The sequence below is a fragment of the Amborella trichopoda genome, chromosome 5 (genome assembly GCF_054954075.1).
Source record: "Amborella trichopoda isolate Santa Cruz 75 chromosome 5, AtrichopodaSantaCruz75HAP2 v2.0, whole genome shotgun sequence".
NCBI lineage: Eukaryota > Viridiplantae > Streptophyta > Magnoliopsida > Amborellales > Amborellaceae > Amborella > Amborella trichopoda.
Window position 1 is genome coordinate 42,094,176 of NC_142340.1, and position 25,676 is coordinate 42,119,851.

Below are 25,676 nucleotides of genomic sequence, written 5' to 3' on the forward strand. Positions count from 1 at the left end.
TTTTAAGAAATATGTCGAAATACACTTAATGTATTAACTATTTAATATTTTACCTATATATTTTGACTTGCAATAGTAGAAAAATGGAAAATGTTAAATAGTTGAAAAGTGATACGTATTTTGATAAATTTCCCTTATTTACCTTTTTCTAGTCTCTACAAGTTGTAGGGTTAATTTTGTTATAGGCTAGGGCTATTTTCTTTGTACTGTAGAAGTAAACCCCACCTGTAAAATTTATTTAGAGATCGTTTTTTATTCGGAAACCTTATGATAACTTGAAAATCTATTTTCATTCCTAGTTATAAAATTTTAAATTTTAAAAATAGTACTGATCGAGTAGATCAATAAATACTTGAAAGTCTTGAAAATATACGTTTTAGATATCCTGTTACGAGATGTACTATTTTTTTAAATTAAATTTTTTTTTTCTTTCACTTGATGTCCATACATCCTTGAGGTTGAGAAGATTAACTGGAGGGATCTCGAATGGAAAAGTTTATATAAGGATACAACCAGCGTTTTAAAAAACGCCGAGTCGAACCGGACTCGCCCGGTTGGACTCGGAAATCGTGAAAAGGGACCGGATCGCCCAAAAAATCGGAAATCGTCCGGTTCTCTCTAGAACCGGACGATTCTGTACAGTGAATCGCCGATTCACTGTACGGAATCGGCGAGTCCGAACAGTGAATCGGCGATTCCGTACGGTTTTTTTTTTTTTTTTTTTTTTTTTTTTTTTTTTTTTTTTTTTTTTTTGTAATCCATGATAGATTTTTTTGTAATACTTGATCGATTTTTTTGTAATCCATGATCGAATTGTTTTTGTTTTTTTGTAATCCGTGATCGAATTTTTTGGTTTTTTGTAACCCATAATAGAATTTTTTGTAATCCATGATCGAAATGTTTGTTTTCTTTTCTTGTAATCCATGATCGATTTTTTTGTTTTTTTTTTTTTTTTTGTAACCCATGATAGAATTTTTTGTAATCCATGATCGAATGTTTTGTAATACATGATCGAAATGTTTGTTTTTTTTTTGTAATTCATGATCGAAATGTTTGTTTTTTTTTTTTGTAATCCATGATTGAATTTTTTGTTTTTTGCTTTTTTTGTAACCCATGATAGAGTTTTTAGTAATTCATGATTGAACTTTTTGTAATCCATGATCGAACTATTTTTATCTTTTTTTGTAATCCACGATTGAATTTTTTGTTTTTTTTTGTTTGTTATTTTTTGTAATCCATGATCGAATTTTATGTAATCCATGATCGAATTTTATGTAATCCATGATCGAATTTTATGTAATCCATGATTGAATTTTTTGAAAATTTGTGATTTTTTTTGTTTAATCCATGATCGAATTTTTTTTTGTAATCCATGATAGAATTTTTTGAAAATTTGTGATTTGTTTTTTAATCCATGATCGATTTTTTTGAAAATTTGTTTTTTTTTTTTTTTTTAATCCATATTATTCAAAGAGAAAACGAGAGAGATGATGATTCTGAGGCCACCATATCCCAGCCATATTATTCACATATCGAGTCCCAACAGCAACAGTGTAGGGATGAGCACGAAATACTGTAAATTAAATACTGAATGGCAGTTCATGCAGGGAAAGAACATATCAATATTCACATATTCATTCAAAAACATGAAAATTCTTAATGGAGTACCCTTATTTTTTATTGAATTCCTAAAAAACAATATTTATAATGAATTTTAATAATTTTTTCGAATTTTTTTTAAGCTTTATTCTGACCGATTCACCTGATTCCCGATCCGGATCGCCGATTCGCCGATCCGAATCGGTTTTTTACAAGCCCGATCCGGGTCACCGATCCGTTTTTTAAACCATTGGATACAACCTTATAATGTAGAACTACGGATGCACTTCAAAAATCCATCGAAAAAAGTAGTTTTAATGTTGAAAAGACCTTTTGATTGATTATCTCGACATCAAGATGTACGACCATAAAAAACAAAAAGATTTTAAGTCTCAGAACTAGTGCATTTTACAACATATTATCTACATCGTCCATTTTCAAGGTTTTCATATGTTTATAGATCTACTTGATTTTAACCATTTTTGAAATTTTAAATTTTATAATTAGCTATAAAAATAGATTTTGAGATAATCCTAAGGACATTTTACATCCAAATTATATACCATGATAAAATTTGAAGGTGCGCCTTACCTTTACAGCTATTGATGCATCTGTATGCCAACTGCACCAGCTCTCGGACATCGAAACACGAGCCTCAATGGGATATTTGAGGTGCACTTTACTTCTATAAGGCCTTTATATAAATTCTTTCCTTATGTATTATATAGGAAAAAGTTTATATAAGGTTGCAACCTTAAAATGTGGAAATAAAGATGCACCTCAAAAATCCATTGAAAAATGTTGTTTTAATGTTGAAAAACCCTCTAATTGATCATCTCGACATCGAGATGTATAAGTATGAAAAAAAAAAAGATTTTGACTCCTAGAAATGATCCTATAGGAGTCTCCTCGACCCATATGTGAAAGACCTCAAAAGATCACTATTAAATTTAACACGGACCTATAGAAAAATCAAGTCTCATATCCATTATGATAACTTTTCTAGAGATCTGTACCAACTTTAATAGTGATCATTTGGGTCCTACACACATGGGTGAAGAGGAGTCCTATAAGACCATTAAAGTTGGCACGGATCTCTTAAAAATTTATCACATGAGCGTGATATTTGACTTTTCTATAGATCCGTGCTAAATTTAATAGTGATCCTTTGGGGTTCTACGTACATGATTGGGAGAGGGTCTTATGGGATTATTTCTTATTTTATAATTAGATATGAAAATAAATTTTTAGATAATCTTAACAACTTTTTCCACCAAAACTATGAGTGAAGATAAAATTTGGAAGTACGCCTTGACTGGATTGTTTAAGGTTCCAATCTTTAATTGGATTGTTTAACGTTCCAACCTTATAGAAACCGCCCACATATATATATATATATATATATAAAATATTGCTTTATCTCTGCCGCTCTCTAATTTGATTCATATTCCAAACGACTGTTCTAAGCAATGAAAACGGCATCCAAAAAACCAAAAGCTGACTCTCTCTCTCGCTCGATGAACCCTAATTTTTCATCTCAACGGCTACAGAGCAGCTAAAGAAGGTAATTTCCTCAGTTTTTCCTGTGTAAAATGATGAAAGAAACCCTTATGTATCCTTTTTTTAATGTGCCCTAGGTTTGACTATCAGAATTTTTTGGCGTTTTAATTGCCATTTTGATTAGTTAAGCATCGTGTTTAGTACGATTCAGTTCAACTCTGGTTTGAAGCTGTGTGTTTGATAATGGAATTGTTCCTAATTTGTGATAGATTGTGCCGGTTTGCATGGTTTATGTTATTTTATTGATGTTATGGAGGGTCAGGGTTACGGTACTTGGGTTTCTTCTCTTGTGTGGAATTGAGGATGGAATTATTGATTTTTAGGTTTTCATTGATGGGTTTTGTTTATGGGCCTTAATTTGGTCGTGCATTGTGGAGTTTCTCCTTTTATTTTTTGGTTTTCTTTGGTTCCTTGTTTTATTGTATCACCTCTCGGGTAATATGTTTTATTCCCTTTTTTTTTGGGGGGGATTTAAGGTTTGATTCGGCTCTATTTCAGCATCTGTTTCAGAAACTTTGGATATTTTACCTCGTGATATATAAGGTTTAGCTTCTATAGGATACGTTTTTTTTCTTCTGGGAATTTTTTCTTCTGGGAAACAATAATGGGTGTCATAATTGATAACATTATTTGCTAAATCTCCTAATTATGCATAATTGCAACCTCTCAGAGTTGATTGGGATGTGATCTACTGCTGTTTGATTCAATTTATGAAGCAAACATTTGATAAAAAAAAGGTGAGATTTTGTTTGCATTGTTCCTTTTAGTTTATTGATTGTTATTATTAACAATTTGTTGAATGCATATTATGCCACATGTGTGATAGTATCCAAAATGTTAGAACTTGTATATCATTTGAAAAGGTATAGGATTATTAATGTTAATACTAACATGAAAATTATGGTGCCTGGTCATTCAAGTAGAAGGAGCATTGCATTTTATTTGCGTAGACCTTGTATGTTTAATCCCTCCCTTTCCCTCCCTGTTTTGTTTCTAGCTCAAAACAGCATGCGTTTTCATGATATTTAAATTTTGGAACAACCATGCCAGTATTTCATCTCATACAGAAAACTGATATGGTAATTTTGTTTGTTAAATATATTGCAGATTGTTTCCTTCATTTAGAACTTGGTGGCCTTGTGCTCAAATAGACTTTGAATTGTGTGAGAACAATTCTTAATACGACAATTGTTAAGGAAATTTGTGCAAAGAAGATCCAAGAAGCTGATACCATATGCTATTTCTCTATGCTTTCTTCTCTTTTAAAAACGCGGGGGGACTTACATGGCTTTTGCCCCTCCGCAATTTCACCCTGAATGCCATAACGATTACCAACCTTTGCTGATGGAACAATCCACTAACTTATCTAACCAAGAACATGTCATAAGCCTTTCATGGGTCCCTGCGACCTCTTCAGGCTCTAGTGCTGGCCCTCTTGAATCAGATACATCTCAAGGAAGACCAGATACACGAAATACAAGGCAACCAAATGGTTCAGCCTCTTCCTCCTCATCCTCTTCATCTTCAAGAAATGGCTCTCTGGTTAGGAGAAGTGGCGATGGGTATGGTCGTCGCCGTAGGAGTCCTTTGAATTCGGGGTTATGGATTTCCATTGAGTTCACAATCGTTTTGAGCCAGATTATTGCATCGATTGTTGTGTTGGCATTGTCTAGGAATGAGAAGCCACAAGCCCCTTTGTTTATTTGGGTTGTGGGTTATGCATTGGGGTGTGTTGCTACGCTCCCCCATCTTTACTGGCGATTTATCCATCGAAACAATCGTGGGTCTGAGCAAGAGGCGACACGCATGCCTCTCAGTTCCAGTCAAAGCAATGCTTCTCAAGAAAATGCTTCTTACACTGCCATAACTGTCTCTTCTTCTCATGAAGACCAAGAAAGCCATACTACAACTGCAACCTCGTGGATTGGCCAAGATCGGGTCCCTTCTAATCCAAGGTGCACCTAAATTCTTTCTCATCTCTTTGAATTTGTGAATATTTGTTCTTGTTTATACTATTGATTGCTATTTTTTGAAGTTTGGAAAGGGTTTGCATTGACTATAATGCTTCGGTGCATCAAAGATTCGTTGCCATGTTATTCTGTTATATGAATGAAGTTTATGTTTTGTGCACCAGTCTCCTTAATGTCCAGTTTCTGCTTGAAGGCCTATGTAGGCAACTAAATGACAATTGAGCATGATAAATATCTTTTTGGAGAAAAATTTTGGGGCTACTTCTTGGAAAAAAATTGGTTTCTTGCTGCACCATCTGTGAAAAAAAAAGAAGGAAATATTACAATGGAAATATCATGATGATATTTACTTGAGTTGACATTTAGATTGTTGATAGGACTTATAGGCTTTTATTAATTGTATTGTTGTACCACAAGGAAGGAAACTTTTTTAAAATGCTAGTGGTTTGAAATGTTTTAAAACATATATTCTATGTGATTATCTCTCAGTGTTGGTTAGTGCATCTTAGTGTCCTTACAAAGGCACATGTTTAATCCTGTTTCTGATATGTTGGTTTGTGCATACTAGAGCCCATTGCATAGGCACATTTTTTTATTTTTTATTTGAATCTGGTTAACTTTGTTGCATAAAAAACAATAGATTACAATAGATCATGTTGGAGAAAAGAAAGGCATCCCACACGTTGGGTGCTCAGACAACAGGGGGGAGAGAATATATAGAGAACTACTTCTATAAGCGAGACAATTTGAACATAAAAAAAACTTCCTCTGTGAAACCTGCCAAAGAAAGAGGGAGGGGGCCAAAAAGAGGTAGGTAAATAGGGTCCAAGGGGGAGGGGAGAGCCGTTAACTCAGAGGTTGTTGGTAAACTCCTTGAGGCTGAGGTGGCCCATTCTGCAAGTTGGGTGACTCTGAGCTTTGAGAGTTTGTGGAGTTGGTAAGGGCAAGCTTTCTTGGTTGAGGCAGAGGGGATAGGCTGTTGAGAGCCTGTTCCGGCTCAGTCTTGTAAAAATTCACTGCTGGAAGAGGGGAGTAGAGCTGGGGGGGTAGGGTTGAAAGGGTCAGGGAAATGCTAGATCTTTTAGAGAGAGAGAAGAGGGTGGGTCGCCCGGGAGGTCCAGAGAGAGAGAGAGAGGAGGGGTGGAGTGGCTAGAGCTTTTAGAGAGAGAAAGGGGGGTGGTTAGCATGGGTTCTCCAGACAGAAAGAGAGAGAGAGGAGGGGTGGAGTCAAAATAAGGATTGGGATGAAAGGGGACAAGAGACCAAGGATCCTTTCTATATATTTTTGTCCACTTTTTTTTTCACTCTTTTTTTTTTTTCTTTTTCATTTCCCCCATTTTTTTTTCTTTTTGGTAAAATATTTTCTTTTCCTTTTTTTTTCGACCTTTTTTTTTCTCTCTCTGAGCTTTAGAAAGGTAGAGAGAAGGGTGTGGGAGGTACAGAGAGATAGAAGGGGTGCGGTGTTTACAGAGAAAGGAGAAAGAGAAGGTGAGGAGAAGGGGATCAGAGAGGTGACGAGTTAATAGGTAGACGAAAAAGAGAGAGTGAAAGGGAGAGAGGGTGGATGGAACCAGAATAGAGAATAAGATGAGGGGGGAAAGTTGTTTTTTTTTCTCTTCCTTTTTTTTTTCTTTCTTTTTTCCTTTCTTCCCCCTTTTTATTTTATGTTTTGGTGGGGGTTGGAGCTACATAAAACAGAGGGGGTGGGAAAAGGAGAAGAGGTAGAGTTAACAGATAGGGAGAGAGATAGAGAAATAGAGCGAAAGGGAGGAGGAGGGAGACCGGCACATGTTTGTATTAAATATATTTTATATGCTTAACATTGGTGGTAATATATTGTTTCAAACATTGGAGAGAGTATATATGTAAGAAATATTCGGTAGAACTTAAAATGTCCTTGACATTTTCTTTTCTTGCAATGACCATCTCTTAGAATGGTATCTACTTGACCTATCCCCTAGAATTCTGTACTTCATCATGCAATTATCCTTCAATGTAATGAATTTTGGGGATTTAATGTCATTGTCAGCTATGTGTTCCGACAGCATAATTGCATATTTCTACATACCCAAATGATGCAGTTTAGCTCTGGCCGAGGTTCAACTTGTTTTCAAATTGTGCACCTTAAAACTGTGTGAATGCATTTTTTATTTATCGAAGCAGTAGGGAAACACTTTTACTGATGAGCCGTGGAGTGGCATTATGGGCTGTGGGCAAGGGTTCCTTTTTACTAGTTGAAGGGATATCATGGGGTGATATGCGTTTGGTGATTATTAGGTGTTAGGGTTTTATTTTGTGTAAGAGACAGATTTTGGATCCCACATTCTGAGCGGTTATTGAAGTCGAACTTAGATGGTTGTAGAAGAGGAGACCTTGGCCATGCAGATATCATCAGACTCACTTGGTATTAACATGGGACTGTGCTTCTATGTTGCAGGGGTACTGGGTTTGTATTGATTCCACTAGGGATGAGAGCATTGCTCTGATACGATCCTTGTATTACTTTCTTCAATGTCTTCCTGTATGTGATTGGCTCTACTTGGATGCTGCTAGGTAGTTTTGACATGCGAGTTCCCATAATGTGATGTTTAACTCTTTTTGTTTTTCTTCAGTAGTTTTCTTTGGTTAAATTGTTTCTTTTAAAGAAAACCAAAAATAGAAAAGGTTCAACCAAGTGGGTAATGTGTCTCCCTTTTTGCATTCCCAGCACAATTTCTCTTATTTTGGGATTTGTATCGTTCTCCACTGTGATTGTCAAAGACTACAGGAGGGAGGAGGTTTACTTCGAAGTGTGCCTAGTCAGGAGGTGAAGCCTCATACCTCTTGAATTGTCTTCTTGACAACCTTACATAAACGTTTATTTGATGGCTTTGCTCCTTTCTGGTATGAGATGTTTGCCTGATACTTGAGGCTTGTGTCTCAGATGCTTACATCTGTTTATTGCAGCAGTTCTTATGGCCTCAGACTTTTTTTTGTCCGTTTGGTTTATGTCCACTAACTACAAAGCCAATTTCATAGATGATCTATTAGTGATTAGTGGGAACAGCAACACCCAATGGGTGCCCCACATCTTGTAATTTAAAAGAATTGACTTGGAACTCTGAGCCCTCTTCCCCCCCCACCCCTGTAACTTTTCTCTGGTAATTGCCCACTCATTTTGAAAGACTTATTCAATCATATCGTTTTGGGGCCATGCATCAGCCCTCAAAACCTGTTTGATATTTAAACAAGTGATTTTTCTTCTGTTTATTGTTAAGTAGCTGTTAACAAAGGGGTCTTTAGTTTAATATGAAAGTTTGGCTTGTTCATGACTACTAGCAACAACGAGGATTATGATTGAATAGGATAATATGGTTTTGTGAAATTGGACAATTACCAAAAGGACCTTTCTTTGACGCTTTAGATGTGTGATTCTTAGTGACAAAGACCTTGTATTCAGTTGGAGTTCTAATCACCAAAAATGATTTCCATTGGCATTTACTAAGGCATTGCCAGAGGAGTCTCATAATCATGGATTACTGGACCATCAAAACAGAAGATCATGAATTAGCTATGAAGGAGTCTCATAATCATGGATTACTGGATTATCAAAACAGAAGATCACGGATTATCATAAAAAGAAAAAACACACATTATTGAGATTGCCTCTCATACTCTTTCGCATTCTTTCTGAATCAACCAAGGTTTCAGAAGTCTGCTTGGACTGGGGCTCAGCGCTGCTTTTACTGAGTGACTCAGGCGAGTCTAAGTGGAATCACCCGATTCTGCCCTAGTCCACCAAGGGCTCAGGAAAAAAATCCGGAAAAATTGAAAAATAGAAATGCAATTAAATGCAAAAAAAATCAAGATCACAAAAATGAATTTGGATTAATAATGAGGGAGAAATCTGAGCATTGGCGAATGGGATAGGGTTCAGCAAGAAAACTGCATTTTTTCCCAAAAATCCAAGAATTTCGTGCCGAACCTCTCAATCTAGGCTTTGATCCATTAAATTAGTATGTGGATCTTCAATTAGAGCCAAATTTTGACATATTTGGATAATGATGGAGAAATCAAAGCATTGGTGGATTGGGGGAGGGTTGAACAAAAAACTGCATTTCCCCCCAAACTGATAATTTTTGGGCCAAATCTCTTAACATCTAGGCTTTGGGCAAACAAATTAGTGTGGCGATCATGTAGAGGGTTGAATCATTCAACTATTACCATATTTCTACACAGTTGGATAAAAAATGAGAGAGAAATCTAAGCATTAGCGGATTGGTATAGGGTTTAATAAAAATGTTTTTTTTTTTCTCAAGGAAAAAAAGATAAATTGTGAATGCATTGATCAAAATCAATCAACAGTAGGGCCACACAATAATTGTTTTGATCAATTATTGATCAAAACAGCTAAAACTTACAGCATAAAGCGGTAAAAGTGGGCTAGCAGAACAGGTTACCCACATAGCAAGTATGTACAGCTAAACTTATTACCCAAAAAAAAAACAGCAAAACTCGAGCACCCTGCTGAGGTAAAGTACCTCAGCTGAGTCAAATTTGGATAACAAATGATGAAGAAATCAAAGCATTGGTGGATTGAAGGAGCGTTTAACAAAAAACTGCATTTTCCTCCCTAATATCAGAATTTTCGGGCCAAATCTTTCAATATCTATGCTTTGGGCCAACAAATTACTATGGGGATCATGTAGAGGGTTGAATCATTCAACTATAACCATGTATCTACAAAGTTGGATAAAAAATGAGGGAGAAATCTATGCATTAGTGGATTAGTGTAGGGTATAACAAAATACTATTATTGATTAAAACAGCTAAATATTACAGCATAAAGCTGTAAAAGCAGCCTAGCAGAACAGGTTACCCACGTAACAAGTATGTGCAACTAAACTAGGCTTGGCACCCTGCCAAGATCAAGTAACTCAGCGAAGTCCGAGTTGACTCGGTCGAGTAGTTGAACAATAGGACCAACGAAAGAAATTGTTGTCTGCCATCTGTTACGTAAGTCTCTTGACAAATGGCTTTGGATGCTATGCTAGACACATTATCTTCCTTGCATATACTTCTCTTATAAGTGACTCTAGATGCGAATATTTCATCTTGCACGTGTACTTGACAAGGCATCTAAGCTCTCTTGAAGGCACATTCTTATTTATTTTCTGCTTTTTATCTTGATTCATGTGCTTTTGTACTTATGATTGCATGCTTTTCTTCTCCTCTTCCCCTTGTCACGACCATCTTCCTTGCGATACAATTCTACCCGCTTGCATGTCTCTTCTTTGGTCTTCTTCAGTATTAACTCATCTATAGCAGCTTGCAGAATGAGACAATTTGACATTTATGTCTTAGTCATTGGGCCCTTAAAATTATCCATAGCAGGCACACTCTCCACTTTGCATTGTTCATTGTTGATTAGCTTCAACTGTCTTACCCAGAGAGAGATGGCAACATGGTTTTTGTTTCCTCTGTTTTCATGCTTGTAATTGTGATTTATCGTTGTCATCTATTTTGGAACTTGGTAAACTTCTTTTTTCTCCTCACATTTGCTTGCAATAAGTAATGAGAGTGTGGCTTTATATTTTAAAATTTACTCATGTTTCTTGCCTTAATTTTTTGGGTGGGGGTTCGGGTTGGGACCCATTGGGTGCATGCAGTGCTATGAAGCAAACTCAGATTCATTACACCTACCAAGGGGTATAAAACTGCATTGACTGCTAAATGGATATTAATAGGTGTCCAATAACTAGGTGGCGGAATTTAAAGAATGAGAAAATAGACTTGTTTAGGGATAAATTAGTTAAAGAAGGAAAATTGAACTTTGAAGAAGAGGTCAATGGTATGTGGAATGAGATGGCTGATTGTATTAAGAAAGTGGCAAAAGAAGTTGTGACCTCCACATGATCTCTATTGATCTAGAGAAAGCTTCTGATAGAGTACCTAGAGATTTGATTTGATGGCTGTTGGAAAATAAATGAGTCTCCAGACACTACATCGACTTAGTGAGAGATATATACAAGGGAGCACAAACTAATGTATGAACAACTAGTGGAGAGATTGGTGAGTTTTCAGTGACAATAGGTCTGCATCAGGGGTCAGCATTGTGCCCATACCTCTTTTGTATTAGTTATGGACGACATAACCGGGCACTAACAAGATGAGGTATTGTAGTGCGTGTTGTTCGCAGATGACAAAGTTTTGATTGATGAGACTCGAAACGACGTCTACACAAAGTTAGAACTTTGGAGGAATGCTTTAGAATCTAAAGGTTTTAAAATTAGCCGGACAAAAGTAGAGCATATGGAATGCAAGTTTAATAATAATAGGAGTAGAGACGAGGAAGTAGTTAAAATTGACAGCCAAGAAATACCAAAAAGAGCGCACTTTTGATATCTTACGCCGATAATCTAGGAAAATGAAGAGATTGAGGAAGATGTCGCACATATAATTAGAGTTGATGGGCGAAGTAGAGATGTGCAATCAGATTTTTATGTGATCGCTGCATACCAATGAAGTTGAAGAGCAAGTTCTATATGATAGCTGTGAGACCAACTTTACTTTATGAGGCGGAATGTTCGGCGATCAAAAAACAACATACTTATAGAATACAATATAAAAAAAAAAAACTATAGATTGAGTGTAGCTAAGATGAGTGTACTTATAGAATTGACGACCAAGAAATTTCAACCATATTTTTTCTCACTACTTTTATTTATATCCTTTTGGGCCTTCCCCTTGCCTTTTTAGCGCCTTTCACTTGAACCAAATCACACCTCCTAACCAGTGTTGTGTTAGGTCTGTGTTGCATATGAGTATCTTAGGTGCCCATCCAAAATTGACCTTTAAGAAACAAAGCGTCCATACATGATTAGAGGAGGTTGGAGGTCAGTTTTATATCCCAAAACCACCTTCTTCCTATCCCTCTTGAGGGTGTGGAATTTATTTGGTCCAATCACTCCCCAAACTGCACCTTATCCAAGTTGGACAAGTTCCTCACCTCCCTTGAATTGGACAATCTCTTTTGTGGAACCCATTCCTATGTCCTCCCCAAGCCTACTTCAGACCACCATCCTATTTTACTCGACACTCAAACTGTCCAAATGGGACCTAAACCTTTTCAGTTTGAAATCACTTGGTTCGAGTAGGCCGACTTCTCAGCTATGGTTCACTCGAAATGGGATTCCTTTGCCACCCAAGCTCATGGATGTTGGCTTTAGGCTACAAAACTAACTCCAACTCCTTAAGCACTCCTTGAGGTCGTGGAGTGCCCAACTACCCGGCAACTTTCGAACCCAAAAAAGAATCGTTGCTTTAATCCATTCAATTATAAGACTCCAACTAAGAACATCGAACCCTCTCTTCCTCTAAACTGGAGCTCAGGTCCACAGCTAAACTTGACTACAGTCTTCTCCTCAAGGAGGAAATCTACAGGCCCCAAAGATCCAAGGTTAGGTGGCTCAAGTATGGGTATCTCAACACTGCTTACTTCCAGAAGGTTGCCAACTACCGGAGACGAGAAAATTCCATCACCCATCTCAAGGTTGGTGGTCGAATTCTTGACAATCCTCACCATTACTAGCAGGCGGCTATAAACGTTTTCTCCCAACTCTTCTCCACTCCCTTAGGTCCTAGACCCGATATGGATGACTTCTCCTTTCCTTCCCTTGCCCTTGAAATAGCGGCCTCTCGTGAATGATCTTTATTTGAGGAGGAAGTCCTAGGGGCTATCAAAGACCTGAGCTTTGACCGGGCCTCAAGACTTGATGGGTTCCCAATTGCCCTCTTTAAGGCATTATGGGAAACTTTGACGCCAGTCATCATGGCTTTCTTCAAGGAATTTCATTCTAGGGGAATCATCCACCAAGCTATGAATTCCACCTTCATAGCCTTGGTCCCGAAAATAGAAGGAGCTGAGGAACTAAAAGACTTCGGGCCCATACTTTTAGAATTTTTCCAAAGTCCTGGCCTCCCGTGTTAGCCTGGTTTTACACTGGGTCATGTCCCCATCTCAAGGGACCTTTGTCAAGGATCGCCAAATCCTTGGTGGGGCTGTTACTGCTCATGAAAATATTCATTTACGCCACCTACAAAAAATCCCAGGACTCATCATAACACTTTATTGGGAGAAGGCGTATGATCATGTTGATTGGAAGATTCTTGACGAAACCCTCTGTTGAATGGGCTTTGGGGTTACATGGAGAAATGGATCCAGGATTGCATCTCGAAACCTTTTTTCTTTGTGCTTTTCATTGGCTCCCCCAAGGGGTACTTTCAGGCTTCAAGAGGCCTGCGATAGGGTGATCCTTTGTCACCCTTCCACTTCGCCATAGTAGCTGAGGTATTCAATGCCTCTTTATTGTGGATGTATCAAGCAGCGCTTCTTTCGGGTTTCAATATAGGAAGGTCCAGCCCTCTTGTAACCCACCTTCAATACGCAGACGATACTCTTTATCTTTTGCAATGCCTCCCATTAGCAAGTCAATAACCCGCTTCTCTTCCCCAAATGTTTTGAACTTGCCACTGGTTTCAGAATCAACATGTATGAATAAAAAATGACAGCTGTTGCTGCGGGCTACCCCTTAGTCCACAGCCTCGCTGCCCGTTGGGGGTGCGCTGTTGATAATCTCCCTTCAGCCTACCTTGGGCTTCCCCTTTGCCTCGGCATACCTAGACTTGACCTTTGGAGCCCTATAATTGATAAATGCAATACGAGGCTTGCAGCTTGGAAAGGGAGATTCTTATCCTCAGCTGGAAGAGTGTTACTCATCAAGGCCACCCTCTCCAGTATTCCTCTCTTCCTGATGTCTCTCTTCCTCATCTCGGCCCCAGTTCTTACAAGATTGGAAAAACTCATGCGGGACTTTTTTTGGTCAGGCGAAGGTGGCCATAAATTCCACCTTATCTCCTCGGCCAAAGTGTGCCTTCCCAAGTCCCGTGGTGGTCTTGGCATTTGTAGCCTAAGAGCCACCAATCTGGCCATGTTAGGCAAATGGTGGTGGTGCTATGCCATGCAACCTAATCACCTGTGGAGAGAGGTAGTCTCCCGTAAATACTGCCAACAAGACCACAAGTGGCTATCCTCTATCAGAACTACATGCAACATTTCACGATTTTGGCAGTCTCTCCAACACTGTCGCAACCTTTTTTTTCCTACAAGGGATCCGGTACCGTCCAAGGTCGGGTAATACTATCTCTTTCTGGCATGATATTTGGATTGGGGATAGCCCTCATAAAGAATTCTTCCCTTCTCACTTTCGGCTTGCCCTTGATCCCAATTCAACTGTGGCCGACTGTTTTGCCAGCAATGGGAACAGTAGAACTTGGAATCCCAATTTCAAACAAGCCCTCAATGATGAAGAGATAGGGCATTTTCCGGATCTCTCAGCCCTTCTACACTCAATTTTCTTCCCTTGTATGGGGAAGATAAAATCATTCGGTCCCCTGCCTCTTTGGGAATTTTCTCAGTCGCTTCACTCTACTGAGCCATTACCACAACCTCGCCCACTCTCAATGCTGCCCTCCATAACTGCCAAAGCCTGGTTCCTCTCCTTTCCCCAAAGATCCAAGTATTCAGTTGGATCACTCTTGATCACAGGGCCTTAACCCTCGACCAACTATAGCAGAGGGGCCTATCCCTTCCTAATAGATGGGTTATGTGCTTCTCGGTCAAGGAGATTAACTCCCATCTTCTCATCCATTGTGAGGTAGCTGCTGCCCTTTGGACCGATGTACTTAACCTTTTCAAGTGGCATTGGGTCACCCCCCATTCCATCCCCCAGCTCTTTTCCGCCTACCTGTGTACTCCCTAGAACAATTCTGGTTATTTCCTTTGGAAGGCCTCCATTGCTGCCATTTTATGGACAATTTGGCTTGAAAGAAATAGCAGAATAATTAGGGCGGAGGTACCTTCTATCCCCTCCTAGTTGATAAGTACCACCCTTTCGCCTCTTTCTGGGCTAGAAACCACAAACTCCTAAAAAATTACTCCTTTGCTGGCCTATTTCACAACTGGCATGAGCTTCTATATCTGAATACCCCCAGGATCTCTGGCTCCTCCTTGTGCCCCTCTGGGATTGCGGGGATCTTCTGAAATTCTGAGGGCTCCACCCTCCTTTCTTTATCCCTGCCTATTGGAAATACGGATTCCATTGTAGCGGAGGCCAAGGTCTTATTTGAAGGGCTCCAAAGATTTGACCCCACCTGGAACACAGTATTGGTAGTTGAAGGCGACTACAACATCATTACATTGGCCTCTAGGGCTGCTTCTTGGCCCTGGAGGCTAGATCTCATCTTCGATGAAATTTCTCAGATTTCAAGCATGTTTATGGTCACCTGGAACGGCGTTTTCAGAGAAGCCAATGAGACAGCGGATTCTCTAGCTAGGGAAGGAGCAAGCCTTAATGCTACAATGGGATCTGTGGGCTTTTTTTAAGCCTGTGCTCCCCTCCTTTTATCCTCTTGTGAATCTGATGTAAAGCATTTTTGGACCCTTAGTGGTTTTTTGTATAGGGCACCCAACTCCAGGGTTGCCTATTTCTTTTATACACTCTTAAGTGTAACCTTCTGTTGATATCAATACAATTGTCAACTTATTAAATAAAAACATTTACTTCCATGGAGACATTTCTACAAAAAAAGGTCAATCAGTGTGTCTAATTCCTAAAGTGTTAGACAAAGTGTATCAGATCCATGATGTGTTGACACATTTAAAAAACTGTGTTCACACTTGTCTAAGTTACATAGGTGATGCCTTAATAGGCTGCCTGTGCTTATGGGCAAGATGGATGTCCAAAGTACAGAAAGAGAAAGTCGATCACCATATACATTGGAACTTTATTGATCATATCTTGGGTATGACGAGTATTGATGACTGATGGAGAAAATGGATATCAGCTTTCTTATTGTCTGCATCTTCTTTTTTCCCTGGTGTGGTCAGTGTGGCTCCTAGAGGAAAAGGTAGCTAGATTCCTCGCGTTCTCATCTTTTGTGATCTTAGAGGCGCTTAGCTGAAATCGCAGGCTAGATAATAAATTTGTGGAAAAGCATGAAGGGGATTGATTGTGGTGGACAATTGGCATATGACAAAGTTTGCGAGTAGGTTAATTTTCAATGTCAGCATCCTTCTGTTCAAAGAACGGCACTTATTTCTGCATCCTTGAGGTTGCATGGTTGAACCCAACTTATCTTAAGTACTGGTACAAGGTTCTAGTTCTTGAACGGTGCAATGTGCTCGTCTGTGTACATGAATGTGTATATGTATTAGAGAGGGAAATTCCAATTGGGATTCCTAGGCATTCAAGTAGGAAAATAGAGTTCTAGTTAAATTCATAGACTTCGGGAAAATTGATTCCTACCAAAGCCCTAATTTCTTGAGGTTACATCGATTTATATAAACCGTAGATTTTAGAAAATTTGATTTTTATAAAATTACTAAGTTTTTGAGGTTGTCAAGGTTTTTGTAATATTTAAATGAACTCCAAATATAATTTTTTTTAAATCTTTTAGGGAAACCTTATCTGTGTGTGTGCATGCACTAGAGTACAAACTCGCCATGTTGGATACTATAATACAGATGTTAATTGAAAGCAGAAAAGTTGTAAAAAGGAAAAGGGGAGCATAATGATTTTCTTGAGGTCGCAGAAGAGCATATCCTTTTATCATGTGTTTATGAGAAGCTATCATATGTTGACACTCAAGCAAGAGGGGGATATTTCATGTTGACAATCAGAATACAGTTGTGCTTCGCTACAAGTTGTACCTATTGCATTCATTCTGTATTTCTACATCTGTAACATTTGCTGAAAAACATTTTGTATAGCAATGGCCTGATGTCTTATGCCTTCTTTCCCTGTTCATCGTGTTATAATGTGGTGTTTGGTGTCTTGTAATTTTAGGAAAGTTTAGTCGGACAATGTCATTGTGCTTTATATACATATATCTCCAAAATTCCAGCTGCTTTGCTGCCTCTACTAATTTCTTACTGAGGAAAGTGATGTTCTCTCCTCTTATGGTTCTCCTTGGCATCTTTTCATTCTCGTTTCTCATTTCATGTCAATTCATAAATGTTAATACGAATTGATTGTAAAAGAAGCTTGTCCTCTTTTTATACATTGGGGCATTTAGTTGATTGCTTGTAATTGCTTATTTTTTTTCCTAAAATGATTTGCAAGTGCTGATCTTTTCTTTAAGAAAAACTGGTGACTGCACATAATCTAAAAAACTGGATGTGAATTTGCTTGTGCTGCTTAATATTTATGATCTGGATTAGTAATCTTTCTTTTGTTAATGTACAACTATTCTATTTAATGATCTAATGTATGTTATATTGATGTATTTATGAATTTAAATCTTTACTGAGGTGAGCAACCAACTGGTGCTTTTGCTATTGTTCCACAAGCAATGTGAATGGTTTTAAGGTTTTTCCAAGAATCCTCATTTTCATTGGAGAAGATAAAGGGGATTATTTTGGTTTTGACTTTTAAGACAAAAAAATGAAATGAATTTGAGAAACATCCCCTTTTTTTTATCTTAAAGGTTTTAAAAAAAAAAAATCAGAAAAAATGGCATTCTAATCTTAACTTTGACAATTTAAAATGGGCCTGCTTGTCTTTCTCTTTACTTTCTAGCCGTTTAATTACCTGAAGAAGTGGGTTTCTCATGTTACAGGCTTGGCATGATTATGGACCACTTCAAAATGGCATTGGATTGTTTCTTTGCAGTGTGGTTTGTGGTAGGCAATGTGTGGATCTTTGGAGGTCACTCTTCTTCCTCTGATGCTCCCAATCTGTATAGGTACGATACTCTGTGTCTCTCTTGCCTCCAATCCTCCCCCCTCCAAAAAAAAAAAAAGACAAAATGAGAAGAAGAGAACTTCTCCTGTTTGAATCTGATCTCTGCCTACATAATTTCTTTTCAGGTTGTGTATAGTGTTCCTTACTTTCAGCTGTATTGGCTACGCTATGCCATTCATTCTGTGTGCCACTATTTGTTGCTGCTTGCCTTGCATTATATCCATCCTTGGTTTCCGAGACGATCAGTCTAGAACTCGGGGAGCTACCACTGAAGCCATTAACTCTTTGCCAACTTGCAAGTTCAAGGCAAAGGGTGTATGTGAAAGAAATAGAGAAAGAGAAAATGGAGAGATAGATTCAGAGGTAGGAGAAGGTGGTGTAATAGCAGCTGGCACTGACAAGGAGAGGATTGTTTCAGCAGAAGATGCTGTAAGTTCTCTTCATTACCGTAATCAATAACGGATGGTATGACCATACAGTAGTGTATGTTGTATGTACAATATGGGATATCCACCATTCGTTTCTGACAACATGCAATGGATATTAACCAGACTTTCTAATATCCACCATTAGTTTCTGGGAGATTACCATGCACTAGAGGTGTATGTGTACTTTCCTTTCAATATACTACAACAAAAAGGCGGACTTGCAATTCTTTTCAAAGATTACTTCATGATGGTAATTTTTAGGAGCTTTCATATTTGTGTTTTTCTTTGGAATAATCTTGGAAAAATGTTTGGGTAAGCAATAAAATTACCAAAAAACAAATAAACTGTAATTAGAAGTGGTAAAATATAATGAAAATCTGCGTCATTGTGTTTTTTAAAAGTGATTTTCTTGTGAGTTTACTTTTTTCTTGTAATTTGTAACTTCTTATGGGTTTTATAACCTTGTTTCAGTTTTAGTTTGTAACTTTTTGTCGTTTTTTTTTTTCTTGGGAAGTAACTTGTTCTAGTTTTGTTGGTCTTCTTATAAGTTTGTAGTTTTTTAGTTAGATTGTATTTCTTTTACAAGCATATGATTTGCGTTTTTCTTTTATAACTTATGTTTCTTTTCAAGTTTTAATCTATATATTGAACAAAAAAACGAGGAGGGAAAGAGAAATAAGTTGTGAGTCCACATAGAGGAAAATATGATGAAATATGTTTTAGGGAATTATCAAAATACCCATAAGCGATGAATTCTTCAGCATTTTATCCCTTTGCAGCTATTCCAACTCATGATCATGTGTCTTTGGATAGGTGTTTGAAATTCAATCAAAAGATGTGGGTCATCATCATCAAAGCTTTTCCCCAATTATTTGGGGTCGGCTATACAAATTCTGATCCGCCATTCTACTCTATCAAGGACCATACCCTCAATGACGTCAAATACCTCATATTTTTTCTCACTACTTCCAAACATATCCTTTTGGGCCTACCTCTTGCCCTTTTGAGCCTTCCACTAGAACTAACTTGCACCTCCTAGCAGGTGTTGTATTAGGTTTTTGCTGCACATGGCCAGCCCACCTAAGTCTACTTTCTCTCATCTTATGTCTTATTAGAGCCACACCTAAGTTCTCTATAATGTATTTAATATCGAATTCTATCATTTCTTGTTTTTTCACTTATCCATCTCAACATCCTCATCTCAGTTATATTCATCCTATAGGTATGTTGTTTCTTGTCCACCCAATATTCCGCCCCATAAAGCAAAGCTAGTCTCACAAGTCTCTAATATAACTTCCCTGTTAGCTTCATTGGTATGCCGTGTTCACACAAAATTCCAGATGCACATCTGCACTCGCCCACCCAACTCTAATTATATGTACAACATCTTCATCAATCTCTCTATTTTTTTGGATTATCGATGCAAAATATCGAAAATACGCTCTTTTTGGTATTTCTTGGTTGTCAATCTTAGCTACTTCCTCGTCTTAGCTCCTATTATTACTAAACTTGTATTTTATATACTTTGTCTTAGTCTGGGTACTTTTAAAACTTTAGATGCTAGAACATCACTCCAAAGTTTTAATTTTGTGTTAATGCCGCTTTGGGCGGTCTCATTGATCAAAACTATGTCGTCTGCGAACAATGTACACCACAGTACTTCATTTTGTAGGTGATTAGTTAAGTTGTCCCTAACTCAGACAGAGGTAGAACTATTGTCACTGAAAACGCACTTGTCTTTCTACTAGTTGCCTCGTATACTAGTTAGCACTCTTTCATACATATCTCTCACTAAGTCGATATAGTATCTGGAGATTCATTTCTTTTCCAACACCCACCAAATTAAATCTCGAGGTATTCTATAATGAGATTTCTCTATATCAATGGTCTTTTACATTCGTCCTAAATTTCTCAATAAGTTACGTAAGTAGGAAACAGTGTTTCAAAAAGCGCTAGGCGGCACCGAGGCGGTCGGGGGGGTCCCGGCCACCCAGCACCTAGGCAGGCACTCAGAACTTGGGTGGCCCAGTAGGATGTTTTTTTTTTGTGGGTTTTCTCTGTCTAAAATAGCCTCTAATAGGTTTTAGGATTCAAATGAACCTAAAACCCATAATTTTACCCCTTTAGTATTAAAAAAATGACCTAAAAATACCTTAAAGGAGCCGCATTTCTGCCCCTGGGAGGGGCGTAGATCAGGTGGGCACCCAGGGATATCCGCCTAAGCGGCCGCCCAAGTGATGGGCGGTCCGCTTTTTGAAACTATGGTAGGAAAATAGCATCAATTGTTGACCTCCCTAGCATAAAATTGAATTGGTTTTCTGATAGACTCTTTTCATGCCTTAGTTGTTGCTCAGTCACTCTCTCCCATAGCTTCATATTGTGGCTCATAAGTTTGATCTCTCGATAGTTCACACAATTTTGTATGTCTTCATTGTTCTTATAAATAGGTATCACAATGTTTTTCCTCCATTTGTTTGGCATTTACTTTGTTCTCTAGACCTTGTTGAACAATTTGGTCAGCCAATCAATGCGGATCTTCCCCATGCACTTCCAAACTTCTATTGAGATACCATCTGGTCCTAAAGCCTTTCCTTTTTTCATCTTCTTCAAGGTTTTTTCGCTTCTGATATCCTAATCTTACGAATGTATCAATGACCTCCGCCCTCATTTATGCCAATGGTTCCTTCTATGTTGTGTTCCCACTGTATTCGTTATTTGATAATTTTTTAAAATAAACTCTTTACCTTCCATTCACCTCTTCATCCTTCCCCAAGACGCTTTGATCCTCACTATTAAGGTATTCAATATGGTCTAGGTCCCTACACTTTTTTTCTCTCTTTTTTGTTAATTTGAAGACATCTTTTTCACCTTTTCTTGTTATGGATTATTATATGCCTTACGTTTAACTTTACTTACTATTTGTTTAACGTTTTTCTTAGCATTTTTATATCCTTTTAAGTTTGGGTGCGGTTTGTATTGAGCCTAGGCTATAACAATCAAATTAGGGCCTACCTTCAAAGAGTGTCGATAAATGTGGTTTCACTACTGGAAATCTTAGTGATAGCCTTAAAATATATTTTCATAGTTATTTATAAAGTTCAAAGCTTAAAAAATAGTGTAGATCGACAAATCTATAAAAAGTTGAAAATCTTGAAAATTGACAGTCTAAAAATGCGTTACAAAATGCACTATTTTCAAAACTTGAAATCCATTTTTTTCTCATGTCCATGCATCTTGATGTCAAGATGATCAATTTGAAGATATTTGGGCATCAAAACAACCTCTTCTAGTGAACTTTTTGAGGTAGGCTGAGCTTTGGCTCGATATAAACTTTTCCCTTTAAGTTTTGATCATTTCTATTACATTGTCAAGTTTTATTATATGATCGTTTTTCACTAATGGCCTTTTAAACCTCATCACTCTACTACAAAGTTTCTTTATCGGAATATATTTTACCTCTCTCCTAAAACTTCTTTTGCCACCTTTTTAATACAGTCAGCCATCTCATTCGACATGATATTGACCTCATGTTCAGAGTTCTATTTTTTTCCTTTAACTAGTTTATGCCTAAATAAGATTATTTTCTCATTTTTAAAATTCCACCAACTAGTTCTTGGACACCTTTTAATTTCACGCCTTCTCTTCCATCTCTTATGCAGACGTCCATAATCATGAGCCTTTGTTGCATAATCAAACTCTCTTGGGATAAACTTACAGTCTTTACATGGTGGTCGATTTTCCTTCTTAACTAGAAAGAAGTCTATCTAGCTTTTATTTGATCCACTTTTGTAGGTTATTAAATGTTTTTTGTTTTTTAAAGTAAGCGTTTGCTATTGCTAGGTCTTAGGCCATAGCAAAATATCTAGAATAGCCTCACCCATCCCATTGTTTTTACCGAACCCATATCCCCTATGTACCGCTTCATATCTTCTACTTTTCATCCCTACATGACCATTTAAGTCCCCTCTTAAAAAGGTCCTCTCTCCATTTGGTATGTCTTGGATTAGTTTCTCCCAGAATTGTCTCTTAGTTCTATCCTCTAGACCTACTTGTGGTGCATAAGTAGTAATTGCATTAATTATCTCTTCTTCTAATACAAGTTTAATTAATATGAGCCTATTACCTATTCTCTTGATATTAACTTCTTTATCTTGTAAATCTTTGTCTACTATTATGGCTACACCATTTCTATTGTTATTCTTTTCTATATACTAAAGTTTATACCCATCTATTTCTTTAGCTTTTTCCCTTTCCACTTAGACAAGCTATGTTTACTCTCCTTCGTCGCATTGTATCCACTAACTTCATATTACTTATAAGCATTCCTATATTCCATGCGGCTAGATGAATCTTATTCTCTTGGACTAGCGTTTTACTGCGCTCGTCCAGAATGTTGCAGGAGCTCTTGCTGTTTTTCACCACAATCGGGTATTGTTGCAGCGTGTTGCTTATGGGAAATTTCCTAGTTAACCGTTGCTCATTTCTCATTTTACCTAGGTTTCGTGAACGCATCGCTTACAGGGAATGCCCTAGCATAAGAAGATAGCTTAGATTCAAGATCTGTGGAATGTTTTGGCAAAGTTTTATATTGGCTGTCTAAACCCACCTCCTTTATCTGCGCTTGGTATGGGTTAAAAGAAAGTTTAAGGTCCTCATCCTTCTTAGACCAAATTAAAAGATATGGGTACAATGTTAAATAGTTCATCTCTCATGGGTATTTGGCTAAATTTCCCTTTTCGATATAAAGATATTCCTCTGATAAACAAAATCATCATGAATCAACCAAACTGACTTTATTGGATTTACTTGTATGTTTTTATGATCTACAAGCTTATGTTTAATTTACAGATTTGTTGGAGCTGTGAATAACCGAACCACCCGATTTCTTTTGTTGGTGTTCATGTTTCTTTTATTTCTTTTGTCCTTTTTATTTCTGATTTTTTTTTCTTGATATTGTAGTTTGGTATGTTATAGTAGATGCTTTCCTCCAATCCCAAGTTCAAGAAAAGACGTGGGTGTATGGCTTTAATCCTTCATAATTAGGAGCTTCAGCTTCAATCTCCTCTCCTCTCCTTTCCCCAGGGTTATGCATGTCTGCCCCGAGTGCATCTTGAATTATAGTTCTTTGTCAGATACAATTTATTATGTAAAAGACAACCTTAATCAGGAAAGAAAATCCTAAAAAAGAATATAAAGTTGGCCTTAAAATACCAACCTTTTGGCCCTAATATGCAGGTCTGCTGTATCTGCTTGGCCAAGTACGAAGATGAGGAGGAGCTTAGGGAGCTTCCATGCTCCCATTGCTTTCATGTTGAATGTGTCGATACGTGGCTCAAAATCAATGGTTCATGCCCCCTTTGCAAGCATGTTGTTGGTGATCCAGGTGGTTCGGGCCATGCCCCTGACCAGGCCCCCAGCAGGCCACGCATTGAGAGGAGAAGTGGGTCTGGTGTGGCTGCATCTGATGTGTATGGGGCCACATTGTTCTGATCGCGAAGCCTGTTTCTCTCTCTGGTTTACTGTCTTTCTCTCTCTGAATATTTGTGAGTGTTTAATTTGGATACGATGCTCAGAGACTAGAGATTGACGGGACACGCTCTCTCTCTCTCTCTCCCTCTCTCTTTCTCTCTCCTCTCTTCTCCCCCCCAAAAATCTGAGCATTGGTAACTATTTTGTCCGGAAGTGAACAAGTTCAGAGAGTTTGGATCTCTCTCTGGTGAATATTGGTGCTTGCTCAGTTTGGGGGTCAAGCTCAGCGAGCCGGATCATTTCTTTTTGTGAAAGTGTTGGTGAAAATATGTTTTGGTGATCAACATCCAAGAGATGGCTGGAGTTGCAGATTAGATGGAAAGTATTTGAAAATACTCCAATTCATGCTGCTAGTACCACTAGAGGGCCCTTTCGATTTTCGACGGTCCATGCATAGTTGGGAACTTAATTTACTTTCTGCTGGGGATGGTGGTGTTATATATGATAATGAAGCGTTCCAAGTATTCTCAGAAGCCTCTTTTCATGTGACTTTGATCAATGACCCCAAAAGTTTAGTCATGTATCATAAGCAAACATAGTAAAGATGAAGCATTTGAGATCTTTGGATTTTGAATTTGATGATGAATTTATGTACATAAGCAATTATCCCGCAGTTATTTGGTGCTCAAAATGGTTGGAAGATAGATTTCCATTTTTATGGGTTACTGTGAGCCGACTTTGCAGATCTCTTGGGTCCTTGCTGATGTCCCTGTCTTGTCTCGTGCTGCCCTGCTGTGCAGGAACCTCTTTCTCACACACTTACACATGCTGCTGGCACACAAAATTATTTTGGTTTTTTGAACTAGATTTTTATATAATTAGATGAAGGGTGTGGTTTATATAAGGTATCAACATTAAACAATCGGAGTAAAGTGTATATCTAAATTTTCTTGTTATGGTGCTGGAAATCTTTATGAGGGTGCGGTTTGTATAGAGCCGAGGCCCTAAACAATCAAATTAGAGCCCACCATCAAATAGTGTTGAGAAATATGTTTTCAATACTGAAATTTTTTTTAATGGGTGCAGTTTGTATAGAGCTTAGGCTCTAAACAATCAAATTAGAGCCTACTTTCAAATAGTATTGAAAATGTGGTTTTAATATTGGAAATTTTTGTGATAGCCTTAAAATATATTTTTATACTTATTTATGCAGTTTAAGCTTCAAAGATGGTATAGATCGACAGATCTATGAAAACTTGAAAACCTTGAAAATTGACGGCTCAAAAATTTGTTAAAAAATATACTATTTTCAAAACTTGAATCTATTTTTTTCTTGTGTCCATGCTTCTTGATGTCAAGATGATCAATTTGAAGATATTTGAACATCAAAACAACCTAGTGAAATTCTTGAGATAGGCTCAAATTTGATTGTTTAGAGCTTCGGCTCTATATAAACTTTTCCCTTTTGTAATAGCTTTAAATATACTTTCATCTTTAATTATAAAATTTAAAGCTTAAAAAATAGTGTAGATCAAGCATATCTATGAAAATATGAAAATCTTGAAAATTGATGGTCAAAATGTGTGTTACAAGATGCACTATTTCGGAAATTTGAAATCCATTTTTATCTCATGTTCGTGCATCTTAATGTCGATATGATCAATTTTTGTGGTAGGCTATAATTTGATAGTTTAGAGCTCAGGCTCTATATAAACTTTTTCCTTTTTATAATGACCTGAAATCTGTTTCAAACCTATAATTATAAAATTTAAAGCTCCAAAAAAATAGATCGAACAAATTTGAAAATACTGAAAATTTTTGAAATTGGATAGTCGAAATATGTCACTAATTTTAGGACTTAAAAATTC

At 37.5% G+C, this 25,676-nt stretch overlaps 1 protein-coding gene across 4 annotated transcripts; it reads left to right on the top strand.

Annotated features, from left to right (window-relative positions):
* Positions 1 to 2,905: 2,905 nt before the first annotated feature.
* On the top strand, positions 2,906 to 24,499 carry LOC18434268 (E3 ubiquitin-protein ligase At1g63170). Of its 4 annotated transcripts, XM_020667217.2 has the most exons (7): positions 3,018 to 3,163; positions 3,830 to 3,896; positions 4,267 to 5,114; positions 7,837 to 7,935; positions 17,787 to 17,912; positions 18,037 to 18,340; positions 23,575 to 24,499. In XM_020667217.2, the coding sequence occupies exons 3-7, from the start codon at positions 4,444 to 4,446 to the stop codon at positions 23,827 to 23,829; spliced, it is 1,455 nt and encodes a 484-aa protein (XP_020522876.1). In that variant the 5' UTR covers positions 3,018 to 3,163; positions 3,830 to 3,896; positions 4,267 to 4,443; the 3' UTR covers positions 23,830 to 24,499. The 4 variants fall into 4 exon arrangements, with proteins under 4 accessions (XP_088724104.1, XP_020522878.1, XP_020522876.1 ...); XM_020667219.2 differs by lacking the exon at positions 3,830 to 3,896 and having other exon boundaries at positions 3,013 to 3,163; XM_020667220.2 differs by lacking the exon at positions 7,837 to 7,935.
* Positions 24,500 to 25,676: the final 1,177 nt, after the last annotated feature.